The 20,360-nt window shown below is 30.8% G+C and overlaps 1 protein-coding gene and 1 long non-coding RNA gene across 6 annotated transcripts; one reads left to right on the top strand and one right to left on the bottom strand.

Annotated features, from left to right (window-relative positions):
- The first annotated feature begins 7,361 nt into the window (after nt 1–7,361).
- Nucleotides 7,362–20,331, top strand: LOC115963877 (11-beta-hydroxysteroid dehydrogenase 1B-like). The gene is made up of 6 exons (XM_031083096.1): nt 7,362–7,581; nt 11,488–11,680; nt 11,778–11,863; nt 19,039–19,170; nt 19,251–19,379; nt 19,915–20,331. Exons 1-6 carry the CDS (start codon nt 7,399–7,401, stop codon nt 20,113–20,115), a joined length of 924 nt encoding a protein of 307 aa, XP_030938956.1. The 5' UTR covers nt 7,362–7,398; the 3' UTR covers nt 20,116–20,331.
- LOC115963878 lies at nt 12,930–18,603 on the bottom strand. 5 transcript variants are annotated; one of them, XR_004085936.1, is made up of 6 exons: nt 18,458–18,603; nt 18,182–18,298; nt 16,832–16,875; nt 15,304–15,644; nt 14,367–14,671; nt 12,930–13,144 (listed from the first exon to the last, which is right to left on the bottom strand). It is a non-coding gene; the product is annotated as an uncharacterized LOC115963878 (long non-coding RNA). The 5 variants fall into 5 exon arrangements; XR_004085935.1 differs by lacking the exon at nt 12,930–13,144 and having other exon boundaries at nt 14,328–14,671; nt 15,304–15,401; nt 15,499–15,644; nt 18,458–18,602; XR_004085934.1 differs by lacking the exon at nt 14,367–14,671 and having other exon boundaries at nt 15,259–15,644; nt 18,458–18,602.
- Nucleotides 20,332–20,360: the final 29 nt, after the last annotated feature.

The raw sequence follows: 20,360 nt of genomic DNA, 5'->3' as shown, positions 1-20,360 counted from the left end.
ATATTAGTCAAATGGCCTCGCACTCAAAAGGACAGCTAGTTCAAAGATTTAAGTACTAAGCAAATAAATTCTACGCCGGAGAACTAATGGAGCTCCCAATGATCTTAGATTGGAAAAGTTTGGTAAATTGTTTGGTGCAAATGAAAACTAAAGTGTACTCTATAATGAGATTTATTGATTATTTTCGGTTCAGAATTAAAATATCACTTTGATATATTAAATAAATACCTAGGCATGAGCATGAAGTACGTAACATGTCTTTTTTTTTTTTCAATTATTTCCTTAAGACATTTCATCAAACTTTTATGCGAATCAGATAAATAAAAGTCGTTACTTTAAAATAGAAATTGAGATACATAACCAAAGCACCACATCAAGTGCAGATTTAAGCAAAATCTTCATCTCACTGCCGGATCTAAGCAAGAAAACCTAGATCTTCATTGGATCTAACCAAAAACTACCAAACCTTCACCAGAATATCAATGAATCTAAACAAATCTAGGTAACTCCGGCCTTCTTTCATGGGGTTCGTCGGTTAGATCGGGTATATCAGGTTTTGAAGAAGAAAACCCGCCATCCGACCTGCCTAAGTCGGTTTTTGGTGGCGAAGACCCATCTCCGACTGTCACCAGCGTCGGGTTGGTCGGTTTTTGGGTTGACCCGGGCGGTTTGGGCAGGTGGGTCAGTTTCCGAGTTCCCGTGAACACCCCTAATGCTTGTGGGGTGTGGGAGGCAAGAATCGAGGTTCAAGTCTCCAGAAGGAAGCTTCACACACATATACACTTTTTTTTTTAGAAAGATATACTCTTAGATTAGGCAAAAATATGATTCTATCTTGTATATAAAAAAATTTTTTAAAAAAAAAACATTCTACTAAATGGTTTAAATATAAAAAATATATATAACGTAATTTAAATTCAAAAGCTTATGTAGAAACAATATTGTGGAGGTCTCAGACTCTCAGGTCAATCCATCACACTATTGTGGGCCTCAAAAGTTTATGTGGCACAATTAAAAGTCAACCAAAAATCAAACACTTCAATTTATATATATATATATATATATGATTTCAAATAAAATTAAAGTCAAGATATTTTAAATTATAATCATATGAGAAATAAATTACTAGTATATATTTTTATTTATTATTTTGGTTGAAAGTCTAACCAAATGTTGAGAGGTACTTCTATTTATATTATTTTCATCTCTATTTTTTATGCTGATCTTTTATATATTTTAAAATATTAAATTGGAAAAAAAAAAAATATATATATATATATATATGTATGTATTCCAAACCTATTGGCATATTGCATCTTCTGCATTATTTCCTATGTGATCAAGCCTTTGGGATTTACATTATTAACCTTACTAAATTTACATTTTTAGTCACAAATGTCTTCTTCTAGTGTTAACATGTTCCCCACTATGAAATCGATGTCTTCAAGAATTTACCCCATCTTTTTTTGTTGTTAATTTTTCAAGTTTTGTACTTACATTATGCATTATTAGCATTAACAGACTCCCCCTTTATGTAATTTAGGACGTAAATTTCTGGGGTTCAGTTTATGGAGCAAGCATAGCTATGCCAAGACTAAGCTTCTACAATGTAAGAAATCTCCTTGGTATGCCTTAGTAGCTAGCTCACTCTAGCTAGCATTTTCTTTTATTTATTGGTTTTAAATTTGTGTTGTCTTCAGGCAAGCAAGGCAGCCGTAATATCCTTTTTTTGTTTTTGAGACATTGAGAACTGAGATTGGTCCAAATATTGGAATAACTATTGTGACTCCTGGACTACTAATTAGCTCAGAAATGACGGGAGGCCCATTCTTACAACAGGTAGGCTTTTAGAGAAGGTGTTTTGAGAATTGATTGAAATGAAACTTGAAAATCCTTAACCAATCTAGTTTATGTTCCATTTAATCCGGACCAAACAAATAGGTAATAATTATTTAATAATATAATTAAATATAAATAAATTTATATGATCTATATTCTCTTGGGATTTCCTTGAAAATATTACTTTTTAGATTTTTGAACCTAGAAAAGAGATTTTTAAGGTTTCACCATGATGCTGGTGTGTAACCTCAACAACATGCAGTTTGCAAATATGAGCACCTATACATCGTGTTAACTATAGTACTATTATAGCAAGGATAATTCCATTAAATAAAATACTAAATTAAAGTTATTACAAATTTTACTATATAAAATTTATAAATTAACGTGGCAATAAATGTGATTGACGAGCTTCAATTATATTTCTTCTCTTTTTGAGAAAAAACCACATGATAAATGAATGTTTGAATTTCCTCAAAAAAAAAATGAATGCTTAAATTGTTTTTTTGTGATTGATGACATGTTATTTTATAAGCTATAGGTAGTAAAATTTATAATATCTCTAACATCACTTCTATACGAATAAATGAGTAATTCTTAGGTACTCTCGGAGTACAATGAATGGTGCTTCCTCCTCTCACATTCATAATGAAATTCACTCATTGAATTCATAGTGAACCCCACCATGAATGTGAAAGAAGAGAGCACAATTTCATTATTTTCTAGGAGTATCTAAGATTTTTGCTTAATGACCTTTGGATAATCTTATAAACAAACCTTAACCATGTAATTGCCACTACTAAGGGTATATTTGGTATGGTGTAACAGCTCATGTAATGAAATAGCTATTCATGTGTAATAGCAATCCAGTCATTTGATTGCATAATTATTACATGAATTAGTTATTACAATGGAATAACTATTTTTTAAATTGAAGAATAGTTATTCCTCTTTAAGATAGATGTAATAGTTATTTCATAGTATATATAATAGGTCTTAAAATTAATACTATATTTTTAAAAATATAAATTTTCGTTATACATCATCTTTTACAAACTTTCCATATGTAACAACTAAACTTGTAAATAATAATAGTTATTCCATTATAATATCTTCTACACATCATTTCCTTATACATCATCTCTTACAAACTTTCACTACTCAATAACGCTCGATCTAATTACAGTGTGTATCTATTTTTTGCAATTATTCTCAGCTTTGTTCTTATTCATTGTGAATCTGCCATAAGATTTAATTACCTAATGAACCAAGTAGTATGATAAATGTTGTAGTAATCTTCCTTCAGTGTACCAAACGTGTCCTAAATGTCATTTATACTCTTCTAGACAAAGAACCTTTGCAGACTCTCATGAACAAATTAAGAGGATTTTTTATTTTCATTTCTGAACGGTGATATATCTGGTTAGGGTAAAATTTCTTGGATGCCAGTTGAATCAACAGAAAGGTGTGCCAAGGCAACTGTGGACAGCACTTGCAGAGGAGACATGTACTTGACTGTGCCATCTTGGATGGGGTTGGGATTTTGGACGAGGCTCTTATGTCCTGAAGTATTAGAGTGGTGTCTTTACCCAGTATTAGTCAAATGGCCACCCGCTCAAAAGAAGGACCGCTAGGTCAAAGATCAAAGTTTTGAGCCAATAAATTCTACGCAGAAGAACTAATAATGGAGCTCTCTATGATCTAGATTGGAAGGGTTTGATCAATTGTTTGGTGCAAATGAAAACTAAAGTGTACTATATCAAAATAGATATTGAAATACATAACCAAATTCATCATTAATCATTGTTGATATGTGGCTCCTCTTCACAATTAGTTGTTGCTTCTGGAAAATTATAGTTGTTCACACAATTATACCAATAAAAGATCCACCATCCTGTCACTTTAAATGCCTTAAAACCTGATATTGTTCTTTTTTGGAGTTGGAAAAAATCCTTTGTGAGAGCCCGGATCACAGGAGTACCTAAGTTTTTTTCCCACGGTCAATGGTTTGAATTACTACATTTGAGAGTTGTACATCAATAATAAAATAATAAAAGAACAAGGGAGGTGGAAGATTACTACAACATTTATCATACGACGTGGTTCATCAGGTAATTCTTAATGGTGGATTCACAATAAATAAGGAAAGAGCAGAGAATACTTATCAAAAAAAAAAAAAAAAGGAAAGAGCAGAGAATAATTGCAAAAAATAGATACACACTATAAACGGCCAGCTTTATTGAGTAGTGAATGTTTGTGTTTAATTTGATAACAAAAGTAAAATGTTCAAACTTGAGCTAAAAAAAATATCTAAAATTAAAACTTAAACTTTGGTTAATTCATTAGTGAAACCAAGATAGAGTTCAATATCAAGCTTATGAGCTTGAGTTCCAATACAAGTACATTATTAAGCTCATATCAAATTTATTTGTTTGGAAGAGTGGTTTCAACTCTCAATTAATTAAAGTTCTAGTAAGATATGAGCTTATTGTTCTAGTAAGATATGAGCTTATTTGTTAAGCTCATATCAAACTTATTACCCAGGCCATAAATGAGTTTAGGCTCAGCATATTTTGTATCAATTCCTAATGTTCACAAGCCTATTCAAGAATCATTATTTTTTTGCTTGGGCTCAGCTTGTTTATTAAACAAGCCTAAAACTAAAACTCAAGCTTAACTTATTTATAAACAAACAAACATGGACCAGATTTTTATCGAGTGAAACCCAAGCTGTTTATGAACAGTCAGATTCATTTACGACTTCACACACACTCAAAGTCACTTGTAGTTTTATGTGGAAAGCCACATGTATAGGGTTGCAAATGAATTAAGATATTTATGAATAGCTCAAGCTCATCTCAAGAAAAGTTTATTTATATTTGTTTATTTAGCAAACAAATTAATTTTGAATAAAATAATGTGTTCGTGAATAAGCTCGTAAACATGAGACTCAATTTAACGATATATAATATAATATTTTTATGTATACTTGTCTTTAAATATATTTAAATAGATTTGAGATTGGATTATGTAAGTTTTTAAATAGATTCATATGATATCAAATTATTATTTGCAATATATTGACAATATAAACTGTCTATTCATAATAAAAATTTATAAATTTGTGAATGTTTAAACAATTTTAGTCATAATTTTACTATATGGAAAAAGAATAAGTTAATCAAGTAATATATAATATAATATTTTTATGTATACTTGCCTTTAAATATATTTAAATAGATTTGAGATTGGATTATGTAAGTTTCTAAATAGATTCATATGATATCAAATTATTATTTGCAATACATTAACAATATAAATAGTCTATTCATAGTAAAAATTTATAAATTTGTGAATGATTAAAAATTTTAGTCACAATTTTACTATATGGAAAAAGAATAAGTTAATCAAGTACCTTTTGAACAAGTTCAAGCTTATTCAACAAGCAAATGAACCAAACTTAAACATATTTTTTTTATGAAGCACTCCAACTTGGTTTGTGTTCAAAATAAAATTATATGAACAAACCTATACTTTTAATACTCAACTCATTTATACATAAGGTAGTTTTTTTTTTTTTTTAATTACAAGTTTTCCTCTCTTTTTATAGAAGAAAGGAAGATGATGGCACAATACAAATGTTCAAATTCTATTGGCCATCTATCATCTTTTGATATGCTTAATTGAGTTAATTCTATTATAAATTTTAGGGAAATACTAACGGATACTCTTAGGAAAATTGTTAATAATCTATTTAAAGAAAATTTTTATGGAAAAAAAAAAACAATTAATATTTTAACAACTTTTTTCATTTCCCATAAAAATGTGTCAAAAATTTTTTTAAAATGAATTATTATATTAAGAATGCACCTTTACCGTAAGTTAGTAATTAATCCTTGGGAATCACTCATACATAATTCCTCCTCAGTTATATTTTGTATTATTTTATGGATTTTGTTAATGTATACTCCAAAGAGCGGTGCTTAAAATACATTTAATATTTTATTTTATAATTTTTTTACAATTTTTATACAAATAAAGTCAAATTATATATAATACCGAATTAATGAATTTGTGTGTGAAGCCGATGAATCATTAACTATAATCTATTACTACTACCTCTATCCCAGTTTGTTTATCCTCTATTCCATTTTAGGATGTCCCAAAATATTGTCTTGTTTCTAAAAATAAAAATTATTATTTTATTAATGTTCTTATTATACCCCTACTTTATTTTCAAAACTATTTGAAAAGAAAACTAACTAATATTTAATAAAATCAATTTAATTGGAGCAACTTTTTAGTTGCTTCATTAAGAATAACTCTTTTTAAAAAAATTGATGAATTTATTTAAGGATGGTTTTGTAAACTTATACATTTTTATAAGGAATATAAGACAATAAATAATATTTTCTTAAAAAATTTGATTTTTCAAACAAAACAAATAAATTGGGATAAAGAAACTATAATTTTTTGGTCTTTTACAAGTATTGGAAGTGTGCATAATTGGGGTAACCCCGTAACAGTAAGACCACGCCTTTAATTCCGCATTAATGACTTGCTGCTACCATTAATTATAAGCCTGTTGAGTGTTGAGTGTTGAGTCTTACAGATTTAACCTAAGGGGCCGTTTGGATTGAGTTTTTTGATAACTCAATTCTCAGTTTCCATAACTCATAACTCAAAAATGATGGGACCCATAGCAAAAAGGTTGTTTGGCCAAACGATAACTCTGTTTCCATAACTCTGTTTCCATCACTCAATTCTCTGATTTTTGAGTTATGAGTTATGGAAACTGAAAACAACAAAATGTTGTTTTCAGTTTCCATAACTCATAACTCAATGGTATTTCCGTAAATAAACACACATGAGGGACCCACAGCCGCAACTTTTGACCACCTTTTTTTTTTTTTTTTTGGGCTGGCGTTGGCTTTTTTTTTTTTTTCCTTTTCTTTTTCTTTTCTGGGTTGGCGTTGGCTGTTTTTTTTTTTTTTTTTTTTTTTTTTTTTTTTTTTTTGGGTTGGCGTTGGCTTTTTTTTTTTTTTTTTTTTGCTTTTTTTTTCTTTTCTTTCTGGGTTGGCGTTGGCTTTTTTTTTTTTTTTTTAAGTACCTAGACTCACTTAAAAAAAAAAAAAAAAAAAAAACAAAAAAAAAAAAAAAGTGAAAAAAAAAAAAAAAACACTGTACCGTGACAGGTGTGGGCCCTCCAAATAGTGTGAAAAATAGTGAATGATGAAAACTGAGTGATGAAGGCAAACGGATGTGAAAAATTGAGTGATGAGTGATGAGTTATGAGTGATGAGTGATGAGTGATGGAAATTGAGTGACGAAAATTCCTTACCCAAACAGGCCCTAAATTTCTTAAATCTTCTTCAGATGTTGGTGAAGTGTTAAATGTATTAGTGATTCAATAAATGATGATTCAACCAACCTGCAAATCGGTCAATTATTGGTGGGCCTTTGGTCACGAGTCGAGTTCACTGTTCACTACTTCATTCATTTAAAGCTTCAGTTTCTCTCTGTCTCTCTCTCTCTCATTTCAGTGTTTCACTAAAAGCTATGGATTTGCTGCACAAGTTCTTGAACATTATACTCCTCCCCTTAACCTTCATTTTGTTACTTCTCTTTATGCCACCATTTCTTCTTCTCAAGTTTCTTTTTTCCTTGAAAAGATACATATTCATGGAAAATGTGGCCGGCAAAGTTGCACTTATCACTGGAGCATCTTCAGGAATTGGCGAGGTCTTTATCCATCCCACACCATTTATCTTTCTAGAATAAGTATTTTTCATGTCTTATTTCAAGCTTATAATATTTTTATTTTTATTTTTACTTCAAATTTAAGTAATTAATGAAAAGTAGAGTGGATGAAAGCCCTATCTAGATAGAGTTGTAAATGAACCGATTTTTTCTTAAATAGCACAAGTTTGGTTCAGGAAAAAAAAAATTTTGTATACTTCAAATTTAAGTAATTAATGAAAAGTAGAGTGGATGAAAGCCCTATCTAGATAGAGTTGTAAATGAACCGATTTTTTCTTAAATAGCACAAGTTTGATTCAGGAAAAAAAAAAAATTGTATATGTGTATTTACTTAGTAAACGAATCAAGCTCAAGTTTATATAGATTTAAGTTTGACCATTAAACAAACCAATAAAATCAAATTATTAGCATAGATTTGCTAAGGAGTGAAAAATTTTAGTCATGATATTTACTATATATGCATTGGAAAAGAATAAGTAAATCATGTAACTTGTGAATAAGTTCAAACTTGTTCGACAAGAAGATTAACCAAATTTGAACAAGTCATTTAGTTTGATGATAAGCTTGAGTTCAGTTTGTGTTTGAAATACAATATAATGATATAATATTGAACCTTTAAACCTTGGCTTAACTCAACCTGTTACTAACATTCAGTAGTTTTCTTTTTTCATTATAGATGTTCTTCCTAACTACTTACTTTTTTTTTATTTACCTAACATGTTATATTTTATTCTTAAATCTATATATTTTTAGTGTGAGCTAGAATCAACGTTTGGTTTTAATTTTTTTTGCTATATACTTATATGTCCAGTCTTTTAAACCCTCGATTTTTTTTTTTTTAAGTACAATTATAGTCTTGTCAACTCTCAACAAAAAAACTAATCCAAATGCCTAGAAAGCACAGACGCGGCAGGGAGGGTGCCGCACCCAAGTCCGACGCGGGATGCAGCGTCTGTCGCGGTTGCCCATGCGTCGGTGCTGAGTCTAAGTTTTTTTTTTTTTTCCTCAGATTCACGCCGACGCGACTTAATTCGCGCCGAATCGGCTTCGATTCGCGCCAAACCGGCCTGATTCGATTAGAATCGAGCCATATCGGCCATATCGGGTCGTATCGGCCGACAACCGAAACAGGCCGGAAATGGCCGAAACAGACATAAATCAGCCTTGAATCTAGCCGGAAAAGCCTAAATTCTCACCTCAAAGACATAGTAATGTGTTTCTTGCCTTTTTCTTTCTTTGTTTTGTGAATCAAGGCATAGTAATGTGTTTTTTAAGAATATTTTAATAGTAAAAATATATAGAAAATATAAATAAAAATATTTTTAATAATTTTTTAATCGCCGAGTCCCGCCGCACCCGCACCCTACTTTTTCAAAAATTGCCGAGTCCCGCACCCGCACCCGCACCCGCACCCGCACCTGAGTCCCGAAACGCACCCATGCTTCATAGCCAAATGCACACTTATATTTATAAGTGATTTAATTTTATTTCATGATTCATGTATTTTATATATATATATATATATATATCGTAATGATTTTTGTATTATTCTCTTATCTCTGGTTGTTTCTTTGTTTTTTTATTTATATTGAAAAATAAATAAAAATTATATTAAAGTTTTTTGGTAGTGTGTGAAAATAAAACATAGGTTATATCAGGTAGATTCAACCCATCAAAGCAAAGGAATAACAACTTGTTTAGTCCAAAATTTTTTTGACCCATACTGATTTGACTCACACCCAACTAGATTGAACTCGAACTCATTTTGCCCAGCCAAGTCTCTTATATTGCTAAGAAGTGAGTAGTGAAAATGTAAACTTAATAAGCATTTAATCTATGTTCTTTTTTTTCTTTTTTCTTTTTCATATATCTTATTCAACCATTAGAAACTTTACCAGTTGAACTAATTGGAGCATATATATATATATAATATCTATGTTAGGGATTAGAATACTCTTAAAGTGGGATTAGGACTAACATTTCTAAATACTGTTTATTCAACTATTAAAAATAAAATAAATAACTTGTATTATATCTTTCATCATAAACAATATAATTCATGAATGTATAAATTTTATCTATATCAACAACAATCACTTTAGGTACCCTACGAGCTATGTATAGATTGGACCTCTTAGAAATTGGGCTATCAACTAGCAAACTCCCTCGCAAAAAGAGTAGTTTTAGCTACAAATTTAAATATTTGGGTAGAAGAACCACCCTCTAATTTGAAGGTTGTATTTCACAAGGACTTTATTAAGTGCCCGTTTGGTTCCACTTTTTGAGCCCAAAAAGGGCGTTTTCAAAAAAGCTAAACCCAGTTTTGCGTTTGGTAAGCTCAAAACGCAACTTTTTTATAAAAGTTGCATTTTGAACTTTTATAAAAACTGAAGACAAAACGCGCAAGGAAAATGGGGTCTGAGTGGTCCATAAATCAAAACGCGCTATGCGCGTTTTGTTATATTACTGTTGCAATAACCAAAAAGACTGAAATACCCATGCAATTTGACGCCCCTCATCTCTCATCTGTCTCTTTTTTCTTCGTCTTCCTTTTCTTCTTCCTCTTCGTCTTCCTCTGCTTCTTCACCGGTCTACCCCCACAATCAACAAAACCCATTTCAACCTTTGATATTCCGAACACAGAATCAACAAAACCAAACCAAAAATAACTCAAAATCAACACAAAAACAACTTAAAATCAACTCAAATCCGGAAAACCCATCCCAAACCCAACTCAAAATCAACCCAAAATCCATAGAAAAAAAAAACCCAAAATCCCAAAATCCTTATGTTTCAATCATCATCATCATCATCTTCTTCTCTGGAGTGTGAAAAAAAAAAGAATAAAGAAGGAAAGACAAAATAAGGAAATAAAGAAAAAGGATGAAAAAAGAGATGCAGAGACTTCTTCATCATCATCATCATCATCTTCATCTTCTTCATCATCATCATTAGCTTTTGAAGTGTCAAAAAAAAAAAAAAGAGATGCAGAGACCTTGAGCCGGCTTGAGGGATGAGAGAGGTTTGAAGTGTGTGGAAGATTCTGGAGTCAGGAGTGGAGTGTGAAGTGGAAGGGAGAAATAAGGAAATAAAGAAAAAAAAAAGTAGGGGCACGTGTGTGGAGGAAGTGGCAGGAAAAGAGAGAAAATAAGGAAATAAAGAAAAAAAAATGGAGGGTACTTGTGTGGTGGAGAAAAAAAGAGGGAAAAAAAGAAAGAAATATGGATAAAAAAATAAAATAAAATAAGGGAAACATAAAATAAAGAATAAGAAATTAAAATTGAGAAATATTGTTACAATATTTTCACAATAAATTTTAAGTAGTATGTTATTATTAGTTAATATTGGTGAGAAAAAAATAATTTGTTTAGAAATTGAAAAAAAATAATTATAATAGCACGTTCAAATTAAAATCAGTATAAATTATCACAATACTTTTACAATAAATCTTAAGTGGTAGATTATTATTAGTTAATATTGGTGATAAAAAAATAATTTCACAATATTGATTTAAGTATGAAATAAACTCTCTTATATACATTGTCCTTTTTGGTAATTTATCTTTCAAACTGTCACTTTTATAAGTGTTAGCCAAACACTCAGTTTTTTCAAAAAACACTTTTTAACAGCTTTTACCAAACACTCAGCTTTTTGAAAAAGCACTTTTTCATTATGCACTTTTTGAAAACTCCACTTTTTCATTATGCACTTTTTCAAAAAGCTGAACCAAACTCACCCTAAGCAATAAAACTTTACAGTCTTTACTTACCTTATTCCCCCCGCCCCACACACACACACACAAAAAAAAAAAAAAAAAGAAAGAAATCAGACTATCATTATATTAGTGTCATATCTATTGTCTATTGACTTGTGTTTGTGAGTTTGAAGCATGTTGCTTATGAGTACGCAAAGAGAGGTGCTCGTTTAGTCCTTGTTGCAAGAAGAGAGGACCGTCTTCGGACAGTCGCAAATAAAGTCCGTAAGATAGGATCCCCGGAGGTTATTGCTGTGGCTGCAGATGTTTCCAAGGTTGAAGACTGTAAGCGATTTGTTGAAGAGGCAGTGAACCACTTTGGACAATGTAAGTGTCTACGAAAAGTTTTCATATTTTCCTATGTATTTTTTGAGATAATATTTTGGAAATGTATATGTTATGGTTGGCTGGTTTTCTGCTGCAGTGGATCATTTGGTCAACAATGCTGGAGTGACAAAACCACGCTCGTTTGAAAAAGTCACCCAATTCTCTGATTTTGCTTCACTTATGGTAATAAATTTGCATCTCTGTTCTAATACTTTTGGAACAAACTTGTCATGACATAAATTGTATAGTTGAAATTAGAAAAGATATTGTGGTAGCTATTGTCTATTAGATAATGTCATTTGAGGACACTGATAGTTGTGACAAAAGTTGTGTGAAAATGCAAAATAAATCTAGTTTTACACATTTTAACACAATTTTTGTCACAATTGTCCTATTTGGCAGATAGTGAGTAATTTATTATTAGAGTTGGTGAGGTATGGTAAAAGATGGGTTGTTAGAGTTAATAATAGTGGAAATGTGGAATAAGACAGAGAAGAAGAATGGGTAGCGGCAATGATTTAGAAAGGGCTATTATACCAACTAGTGTATAACCCCGTGCATATGCACGGGGTACAATTAAAAATAATCGTAATTACATGATTCAAATTATACATAATATTGACTTACATCTTTTTTAAACTATACATTTTTAAAATATTTAATTGAATTTAAACTTTTCGGTTTTTGTATCCAATAATGCCCTTACTACAAAATTTAAAAAATTAGATGGACACAGCACAAATTTGGACGTCAATTGGATTTGGACTTTTCGATATTTACACTCAATAATTCACTTGACCCAAAAATTAAAAATTAGATGAGACACATGACGCAAAATTAAAATTTTAATTGAATTTTCTCTAAACTTAATTTAGATTAAATATTTTGTTTAGCTAATGTTATAAAATTTATAAATTAATAAAAAAACTTATTAAGTATATCATATTGAATATGGAAATAACTCTCACAATCAAATTTATAAATCATTGAATTATAATTTTTTTTTAATGATATTTGATAACTAATAGACTGAATATGTACATATATATATATATATATATATATATTTTAAATTGTGGTTCTATGGAAGAACGAAGTTGAATCAATTTTTATTTTATTTTTTTGAGATAGAATTCTACTTTGGCCATTGATAATGAGGAGATATAAAATAGAATTTTAGTAACATTAATTAATTAGAGATTAATAATAAATAGTTTTAGAAGAGTCGTATAATAACACGTATAATTTCCATCACAATATGATTCTTACAAATAGATTTCTTTTAAGCATATTATAAGCAACTAAAGTGAACGGTAACTTTTTCTCAAATAAAAAAGGTTAATGGTAACATCCCTTGGGATGTATACAAAATATTTCTAGCAATTAAGGTGAAAAAAATCCTAGCTAAAAGAGAATGCTGAGAATATCCTTGGAAGCAATTGATCAAATGAGGCTAAGTTAAAGCTGCAAAAGAGTAAAGAAATCAAATTTAGCACCAAATTTTATAAGACAATAACAACTATAACCATTGTTATCGATAAAAAAAATAAAAAAAAAAAATAACAATTACAACCCATCGTCAAGAAAATTTCCTCGAGCAAAATTGTTTTAGAAACCACTTTAAAGAAACTATAGAGAGCTTTAATTTCACAATGAAATATTTTAATTATATACGGTTTCATATGATCTAGAGGATAAGTGATTAGAGATGGCATCACAAAATTGTCTCTAACCACCATATATGAAAGAAAAGCCAATAGGCAATAACAAAATGCTATTCTAAAAGAGAACCAAATAATAGCATCTGAAATCTACTAAATGAACAAATATAAAAGATGAGAACCAACTTAAAAAACAAAAATTATAATAATGATTAGAGCACAAATATCATTTAAAATCAATAGCCAAATGGGTCTTCTGAATTAGAACCTAATAGTAAATCTGGGGATCCCCAAATTCATCAAAAACACAAAATTTAAACTCTAATCAACCACCAATCTATCCAAACCTATTGTATCTGAAATTTCAACTAAAAATTTTCTCAAATTTGAATCACACACACAAACCAAAATTCAATAATATCAATCAAAAAAATCAACTGGTACATATCAAAAGACATTAATTCAGATTTAAAAAGTAGAGAAAAAAAATTCTGATGTGGAAATTTGTGGAGCTAGCTAACGTAGCATCATATTATGAAGTCAATCGAAAGTCAGAGGCTTCAGTTTTATAATATATATATATAGATAAGATAAAATTATTGAACATCATGAAAGCTACACAATTTTGAGAAAAAATATTGATGAATTGATAGCAAATTTCAATGTCATAGTCATAAAACTAAACATTCCCAGATTTCATCACCAACCAAATGGGCCAACTATACATACCTGACTTACATAACCGTCTTTATCATCAACGACAACACATAGGTCTCTCAAACTCTCAAAATATACAATTCATTTATCGTAATTCTAAAAATGCTTTGAATGTTCTGTCCTATGGGTAGCATAAAAAAAAAGTATCTCACTTTCCTATTTTTAACACCGTGAGAATCATGAATAGAATTACTAACATAGGTTGATATTAGGCATCAGATTTATAAGCAAAATACCATTGCCAATAGTAATCTGCAAGAATTAAAAAAAATCAGCAAAATGTGAGCTCATCCAAATAGTTAACCTACTGATATGAAATCATGCTCTTGTTGCATATGGTCTCCCAGTCAATTTTCACATCTTGTTTTTCTACAATCCCCAATAACAAAAGTCACATGTCCTGCAAATCTATCCCATCCTACCTTTTTGTTTCTCCAAAGGTTGCAATTGCTAAATCCTATGTCAATTGTCCCTAACCTCCCCATACTTTATTCAAGAAACTCACTTCCAAAGGTGATTTCTTTCCTGCTCAAATCTCCACAATTGCTTACCCAACAAAATTGGGTTTAAAAGTATCCAACTTTCTCACCCATAATCTTTCATTCCGAGCAATCTCAAAAAAAAAATTGATAAATAGCACCAACATAAAGAATAACTTAGAAATCGTCAAAAATTAATAACAAAAAGGTAGGATGGAACCCTTCACTTACTAACCCAACAACTTTTGAGTGTAAATATGCTTTATTAATAGAAAATTAAATAATAATAATAATAATTACCAATGCCAAAGTTTACCAGTAAAAAACAGCAAAAATCATTCAAACAAAATCCAAATAACTCAACATAACAAAGTATTTAGCCTTTTGAGAGAGAAAGTAACAATTAGACAGCAAGGATCCAAGGTCATACACAAACCTAATTGGCCAACACAAATTAAATATACCAATATGAATATGTATGTTGAGCATACATAGGCCAATCCGTCATTCATATACTTAACCAAATATTGATATCACAATTCACAACAAAATTTAAAAGAAATCTGTAAATAGCATTGTACGTGCATAAACAATTGGGTTCCACACATCCAATCCAAAGTTCAATTTAAGCATTTCTTCAAACACTGGTGTTACAATAATAATCTACCAAAATTGAAAACCCAAGAGGGAAAAAAAAAATGAAAAAATGGTGTTCCAATACCGAAAAGAGAGGGAGAAAGATTAGGTACTGTTGTCTATGATGCACCTTTCTTCGTATTCATTTGGCCAATCTGATTGCTAAAGAGGACAATGTCAACGTTGTAAGCTCTTTGTGATGAGCTCTTCAATTGTGTAGTTGTGGCACTGCAAGGTTGAAAGATAAGTGGAATGGAAAAATTAAAAACAAAACTAAAAGATACATGGAGACCATATCATTTATCTCAAAATCTTTAGTTCAGACCTGGAGTTTTGTGAGTTCATTTGAACAATGGTGTAGTTGTTAACATCACCGCAAAAGATTGATTCATAATTTGGTTGTCCCCATTTACCCAAAACTGCTATTGAACTTCTATCTTAGAAGACCCAAAATATCAAACCTCCCCCAAGCTGCCAATGACTAAGATACATCAGTAAAAACTATTTAATCTACAATATATTAAACACAAATTGATATTAATAGAAAAGGATGAAAAAAGAGAGATAGAAATATGTGTTCATAACACCCAAACGAACTCACTGAAAGTTGTTCAAACACAAATCCAACTGAAAGAATGACCTAATATACAAACCCATGACCCACATCAACATATGTAAACATATTACTTCAGAATATTTAGAATTGAAGTTTATTTGAGTTGAGGTCAGAAACAATAACAAATCTTATGAAATTCGCAGGTTTATCCACCATTCTAAAACTCCAATAACAATGATTTTTGTAATGGGTTTTAATAAACAACTAATTTAACATATTTAGGTATTCAATTGTAATTTAGAAATAACATCAATTTTTGTTAGGTGTCTGCAACTGGATAATATAGCCCATCTTTGGTAATAACTCAATTAAATACACTTTCCAATCTCAATCCTAAATCCAAAATAAAAGAAAGCCAACAAATTCAAAATATTCTAAGTATGAATTAAAAGCAATGAGAACAGAGCTAAGTCTAGAACCACATATTTACTACACTCTTGACAAAGTGACCCTCCTCAGCCAAACAAAAAATCTTAAATGTTTACATCTCAGCACCAATAAACCAAACAAAGAAAAATATTAAATGTTTCTTATTTATATTTCTGAGGTCAAAGATTAAACCCATCAAATTTCCTGTCATGCATGGGCTAGAACATAATTTCAAAAAATCATACACTCGAAACTGGTCCCTGCAGTAATAAAAATCTGATAGTGAAAGAACATTAAAAAATTCTATATGGAGCTCAACCATGAAGAACATCTCCTCCAATGCCTCAAGCAATCTCTTCCTTATCTTCAACACTACCAAACACTACAATAACAATCACCAGATTGATAACCTCTAAATAGTTGCTCTATCCATGACCATCCTAAATCTCTTTCACACCATGTTGCTAGCACTGCAATGATATCCACCACCCCTAACTCTATCACCACAACTACTATCATTAATGTAACGCTTCTCTTATTTGCATATGTGCTGAATAACTATGATTTATTTTACGCATTGAAACAAAAGGAAAACAAATAAATATTTGAAGTAAATATAAAAAATAAAAACTTTCAAAAGGGTTAACTAATTGGTGCCTTCACAGAATCTTACCTTTGTGTTGCCAAAAAAAAAATAGGAAGTGCAATAGTATCACCCTGTAAAAGAGAACTGAACAAAGTAAGGCAAAATGACATATCTCACCATACAAATGACATTTTGTAATAAGAAGACTACTTTTAGCCCATCCCAAATAGGTGTCAGTACACTATTATTATTGTTATTGTTATTATTCCTAAATAATATCTGCCAGAAATGTCATTAGTTCCAACTAGAATTTCATGATCTTGACTCTTTTTTTTTTTTTTTTAAATCCAAAATCTTAATCACATAATTAGGTTTTGAATTGTGAAATATAGAAAAAGAATACAATTTTGAAAATAGTTTCTCTTAAACAATATAGGATGACTCTGTTAATCTTTTAAAACAACTTTTAAAAAAAATCAAAACATAATGCAGCAAAAAACTACTTGGCAATATGGTATTTCTTTCATGGACTAATTGAGCACACTAACATACCATACACAAATGATACATGTTTTTAATAAAGATGTTCACAAAGAACACAATTGAAGGATGATTCTTTCATATCCAAGTGAGAAGCATTTAAGAAACAGGGCACCGAATGTCCAAGACAATACTTCCTAATAACTACAGTGAAGAGTTGTTAAATGAAACTGGTGCAATCAATCATATAGTTTGTACCATGTTTCTCCGCATATTTTCAATGGATTTTAAAAAGGGACCATTCAAAAACAACAAAGGCAAATTCAAAATCAAAGCAACCCAAATATGCAAAATTGATTCTAGATACCTAAAACCAATTTATGCCAAGCCAGCTAACCTAAACAAAATTTCTAACCAAAATCGCTTAATCAAAACTAAATCTAACCCATCTATTTAAACTAATTAAACAAAACAACAAATATTCACTCTGCAATTTGAAATCATTTCAGAAACATCAAACAAAATCTATCATAGAACTAATTTAAAATAGATAAAAATTGAACTGAACATTGTTAACAATTAGTCATATGCAATAGAAAATTTTAAGAACTTAACACAATTATTTTTTCCTATAATTTTAACCAACATGAGATCAAAACATGCATAAAAGGAAATAAACAATAATTGTAGCAGTAAGTATATGACAAATTGACAATCAAAATCAAATTAAATAAATCAAACTTCTTCAATCTCCCTCACGCTCTCTAATGGAAGGAGATGTCTGTTTTTCTATCCTCTAAATGGTATTTAAGAGTGTGGTTTAGAGGAAAAAAAAAAAAGTAAAAAAGGAAGATAGATCTTGAATCAAAATCAATTCAGTTAAATACCCCAACCTAAGACTAAATCAACTCAAACGTTTAAAGCAATATAAAATTTTTATAAAAAATAAAAAATTACCGATAAAGGTTTCTGGCGTTCTGACAAGAAGATGTTAGATTTCTCTTGTTACCAATGCTCTTTCCAAATAACGAATTCAGATTCTCTCTTATTTCTCTATCTTTGCCATCTCCAAACCTAAATCATATATAACCCCAAATTTCAAAATAACAAATCAAAACGTAATGTAACCCAAATACCTATATAAAAATCAATCCAACCAAATTTCTCAAAACCTAAATCATATTTCATACCCATACCCAGATCTAAGAAAGAATGAAAAAAAGAAAAACTTACCGGTGGTAGTTCTCTCTATGTCTGTATCTCAATTCCTGCGTGCACCTTTAGGTTACCTCTGGTTCGAGTGGTATAATTCTGGCAAGGGAACGGACAGTGACGGGTATGAACTCTGTCTCCTTCTCATCTCTGATACCATATGTAACAACTCAAGGAAAAGCGCTAGCCACATCTGCGTTATACCTCAAAAGAACTAGTCACAATTGAGACTCCTTGCAGTTGTTAATAAAGCCCAGTTCAACCCAATAAATACCCGATGTGGGACTCATTATACACCCACACACATCACACAATCAATTAAATTGGGACATCACATATAATGAACTTCTTGTTTTGTTCCAAAAAAATATTCTTGTTAAGCTGCGGTTAGTATCATTTTTGTTCACTAGTGACAAAATATTTTTCACAACTATTAAGATAACTTTTTAGGATTGATGCATGATAAAGGTGATGTTAATCACAATAAGTTATATTTGTAGTTGTGAAAAACATTGTAGTTCTAGTATTACTAATTTGTTAATTTAATTCTTAAGTCTTAACTTGCGCACTTACATTAATTGATTCCCACTTCAATTTGTTAGGATATAAATTTTTGGGGGTCAGTGTATAGTACCCATTATGCAGTTCCACACTTGAGAAAAAACAAAGGGAAGATTGTTGTAATTTCTTCAACTGGAGCATGGTTAGCTAATCCAAGATTGAGCTTCTACAATGTAAGAAACCTCCTTCAATGCTTTATGGCCACGTTTTCTTCCTTCATGATTAATTGCTCATAAATCTGTGATGGCCACAGGCAAGCAAGGCAGCCCTACTATCTTTTTTTGAGACATTGAGAATTGAATTTGGTCCGGATATTGGAGTAACAATTGTGACTCCTGGATTGATTGATTCAGAAATGACACAAGGCAAATTTTTACCACAGGTAGGCTCGTCTCAATCAATCTGTGCTCCACTTTACGCTGCACCAAGGAAATACATTGTCAATCAAATGAAACATATTCGTATAGTCAACTAAAGGGGAAAAAAATGCATGCAGTGTTGCATGGCTAGTAAACAAATAATCAGTTTTTCAACAATGATTGGACTGATTTTTCTGTTAATGTATTCATTTATTGTTGGACTTCTTCTAAAAATAAAAATAAAAAAATCTCCATGAGATGAATGTTTGCAAATAACAACTAAAGTTCAAATCACACAGCATGGTGTTAGACTGTTAGTTGATGCATGTGGTACCTGCCCACAAGCAGTATTGGCTGCTGGTCGAATAGTGTTGTTTTACTGTTAGGACTTGGCTTGCATCCAGATCAAATGTGTTCATTGTCATGTATGTGTTAAGCTCTAGTGTACTAGAGCACTGAACGGTAGCCTTACCTTTCAATTTGTATTAAATTTGGAATAGGAGCACCTAGGCTTGACAATAAATTAACAATAATTATTGAATGTTAATTTTTGGTTAGGCTGCATGGGTTCCGGCTGAGACAGCAGAAGGGTGTGCCAAGGCGATTCTGGACAGTACTTGCAGTGGAGACATGTACTTGACTGAGCCATCTTGGATGAAGGTGTTGTATTGGATCAAAGTCTTGTGCCCTGAAGTATTGGAATGGTGTTCCCACTCAATGTTTGCCAATAGGCCACAATCTACAAAGAAGAACTCCTAGCTGCTAGCATCAACCCAAATAAGCCTAGTACATCAAGCTAGCAGAGTTCATTGAGCTCATTCAGATTGAACATATTTAGTATTTATGTTTGATGCAAATAAAAACTCAAGGGACCCTTACAAAGGAATTCGTGTGGTATGTATTTCGGTTGCATTGAATATATTTGGTTAATGGAAGTCTAGGGCGGGGCTTGAGACAAAGCTCTAACTTTGGCAAGCTCTACTAGTTTGAAAATCCTTCCTTTC

Source organism: Quercus lobata, chromosome 10 (genome assembly GCF_001633185.2).
Source record: "Quercus lobata isolate SW786 chromosome 10, ValleyOak3.0 Primary Assembly, whole genome shotgun sequence".
Classification (NCBI taxonomy): domain Eukaryota; kingdom Viridiplantae; phylum Streptophyta; class Magnoliopsida; order Fagales; family Fagaceae; genus Quercus; species Quercus lobata.
The sequence above is the reverse complement of the archived record's forward strand: the minus strand, read 5'-3'. Positions and strand labels throughout refer to the sequence as shown.

What these genes read in the sequence shown, in the direction of transcription:
- LOC115963877 (XM_031083096.1), top strand. Translation starts at nt 7,399, where the DNA reads ATGGATTTGCTGCACAAGTTCTTGAACATTATACTCCTCCCCTTAACC. An exon ending in CATCTTCAGGAATTGGCGAG is followed by an intron (nt 7,582 to 11,487) that starts GTCTTTATCCAT and finishes GTGAGTTTGAAG; the next exon opens with CATGTTGCTTATGAGTACGC. An exon ending in CTGATTTTGCTTCACTTATG is followed by an intron (nt 11,864 to 19,038) that starts GTAATAAATTTG and finishes TCAATTTGTTAG; the next exon opens with GATATAAATTTTTGGGGGTC.